The 3,063-nt window shown below is 43.5% G+C and overlaps 1 protein-coding gene across 6 annotated transcripts in view; it reads right to left on the bottom strand.

The window, feature by feature from the left end:
• Window positions 1-760: 760 nt before the first annotated feature.
• The window catches only part of exoc6b (exocyst complex component 6B), a 168,619-nt gene continuing 166,316 nt past the window's right edge, over window positions 761-3,063 (bottom strand). For all 6 annotated transcript variants that reach the window (XM_045701645.1, XM_045701640.1, XM_045701642.1 and 3 more), the window contains one exon: window positions 761-3,063. This exon is cut by the window's right edge and continues 108 nt beyond it. In XM_045701645.1, the coding sequence (XP_045557601.1) occupies window positions 3,045-3,063 (19 nt within the window). In that variant the 3' untranslated portion in view covers window positions 761-3,044.

The raw sequence follows: 3,063 nt of genomic DNA, 5'->3' as shown, positions 1-3,063 counted from the left end.
CACACCTGTCTATATAAGATCTCACAGTTGACAGTGCATGTCAGAGTAAAAACCAAGCCATGAGGTTGAAGGAATTGTCTGTAGAGCTCCGAGACAGGATTGTGTCGAGGCACAGATCTGGGGAAGGGTCCCAAACCATTCTGCAGCATTGAAGGTCCCCAAGAACACAGTGGCCTCCATCATTCTTAAATGGAAGAAGTTTGGAACCACCAAGACTCTTCCTAGAGCTGACCGCCCGGCCAAACTGAGCATTCGGGGGAGAAGGGCCTTGGTCAGGGAGGTGTCACTCTGACAGAGCTCCAGAGTTCCTCTGTGGAGATGAGAGAACCTTCCAGGACAACCATCTCTGCAGCACTCCACCAATCAGGCCTTTATGGTAGAGTGGCCAGACGGAAGCCACTGCTCAGTAAAAGGCACGACAGCCTGCTTGGAGTTTGCCAAAAGGCACCTAAAGGACTCTCTAAAAACCTGTTTTTGCTTTGTCATTTTGGGGTACTGTGATGTCATTATGGGGTACTGTGATGTCATTATGGGGTATTGTGATGTCATTATGGGGTATTATGATGTCATTATGGGGTATTGTGATGTCATTTTGGGGTATTGTGTGTAGATTGATGAGGGGGGGAAAAAAACGATTTAATCCATTTTAGAATAAGGCTGTAACGTAACAAAATGCAGAAAAAGTCCAATGTGTCTGAAAACTTTCCGAATGCACTGTATTAGTTTAGCTATAACTAAAATAAATGAAATACTAAACAGCTTCAGTAGTCGGTTTGTTTGTTTTATTAAGTATTGGTTGGTAATTGTAATATCTTTATTAGTAACATAGGATCATCATTAGTGGCTTTTAATAATACAAGGCTGTACAGTGCTTCTGTCTCAGAAAAACGAATCAATAAAGTTTAACATACAAAACATGTCTGGGTACATACCAATGATTTATATAAACCCCGGATTGCAGATGCTATGAAGCCACCGGTCAGCCATATAGGAACTCCCTAAAAGAAGCAGTCCTCTCCATAGGAATGAATGGAATTCTACAGCGTTTCAAGGACAAAATGACATGTATTTAAGTATGTTGCTGTTGTTCTAGTGGGGAGAGTAACATAAAATGATACTTTAAGGAAAATGTTTTCATATACACTGAGTAAACAAAACAGAAACGGCTCTTTCCATGACCGACTGACCAGGTGAAAGATATGATCCCTTATTGATGTCACTCGTTAAACCCACTTCGATCAGTGTAGATGAAGAGGAGGAGACGGTTTAAAGAAGGACTTTTAAGCCTTGAGACGTGGATTGTGTTTGTGTGCCATTCAGAGGGTGAAGGGGCAAGACAAAATATTTAAAGTGCCTTTGAACAGGGGTATGGTAGTAGGTGCCATGTTTGTGTCAAGAACTGCAACGCTGCTGGATTTTTTTCTCCCACACTCAACAGTTTCCTGTGTGTATCAAGAATCACCACCCAAAGGACATCCAGGCAACTGTGGGAGTCCACGCCCCGACGAACTGAGGCTGTTCTGAGGACGGACGGACGGACGGCTGCAACTCAATATCAGGACGGTTTTCCTAATGTTTGATATTCTCAGTGTATTTCTTTTTTACAATTATTTTTAAATGTTTATCTGTAATAGGATAAACTAGTGTAGACATGAATACATTCATTTATATAGCTTCCAAAATACTTTTAACAACGGTGAGGGAGTGTCAAGATATAGATACAGTGGCTTCAACACGGCGCCCCCCCCGTCATATAAATCATTGGTACCAGGACTCTGGACTGGACGAGCAAATAACTGAACCTGACAGACAGACACACACACATGCAGACAAAGGCAAACTCCCACAACCCCCATCATCCACTGGTATAAAAACAAGACAAGGCACAACACTCTCCACCTGCGGAAAAAAAAAACACACACATTTAATTTCCTTTTAATCTACATGTCCCTTTATGTTAGGTACGGTGGCATGCGGCACACACACACGCTGAGATGCACAAACATGCTAAGGACTACAGAATGAGCACTGTGCTTTGACTGACTTGTCTGATTATTCAAATCTGCATACTCTATTTCCACACACACACACACACACACACACACACACACACACACACACACACACACACACACACACACACACACACACACACACACACACAGGCATGTGGAAGACTAGGGCTTTCCTTGGTGAGCAGTAAAATATAACAGTGAGGATCCTTCTCTCCTCCATCTTTCTCTCTCCTTCCTTAGGGTTTTCTTTCTAAAGGTCAGGATTCACCCCCGTTCTCCTTGGCTGCATAGGGACTGTTAAGAAGTATGTTCAAAACAACAGTTATTAACCTCGTGGTAAGTTGTGTTCCAGTAGCATCAACACACTAACTTGACTAGAGCACTTCGTCACGCGCATCAAATACTATTATTTGACTTGAATCTTTTTGACACAGTACAAAACGGTGTTCGTAGACACTTAAGAGACAAAATATAACATTTTCATGTCAAATAAACCCCAAAATGAAATCCACCGGTAAACACTGGAAGACATGGTAGAGACAGAGGCTAGAGGGGCTGTGTATCATGTTTCCTCAACCAATAGCATGGTCGGGTTCAGGTCTGGTGGGCGGAGACTGATGTTCCTTAGCCAACAGGATTGCAAGGTTGAAGCTCGTTGGCCAATAGGATGGTTGGGTTCAGGTCTGGTGGGCGGAGACTGATGTTCCTTAGCCAACAGGATTGTAAGGTTGAAGCTCGTTGGCCAATAGGATGTATGGGTTCAGGTCTGGTGGGCGGAGATAAGATTCCTTGGCTAATGAGATTTCTCCATTCAGGTCTAGTGGGCAGATATTGAGGTTGCAGTAACCAATAGGATGGCTTGTTTTAGTCCTGGTGGTATTACTTGACCAATTATATATTTTCATTCAGGTCTGGTGGGCGGAGATGAGGTTGCAGTAACCAATCGGATTGCAAGGTGGAGGTTCCTTGGCTAATAGGATCCCTCCATTCAGGTCTGGTGATGTTCGTTGACCAATAGCGTTGCTCCATTCAGGTCTGGTGGGCGGAG

Source organism: Salmo salar, chromosome ssa18 (genome assembly GCF_905237065.1).
Source record: "Salmo salar chromosome ssa18, Ssal_v3.1, whole genome shotgun sequence".
In the NCBI taxonomy this organism is placed as follows: domain Eukaryota; kingdom Metazoa; phylum Chordata; class Actinopteri; order Salmoniformes; family Salmonidae; genus Salmo; species Salmo salar.
This window is presented reverse-complemented; position numbering and strand designations above follow the sequence as displayed.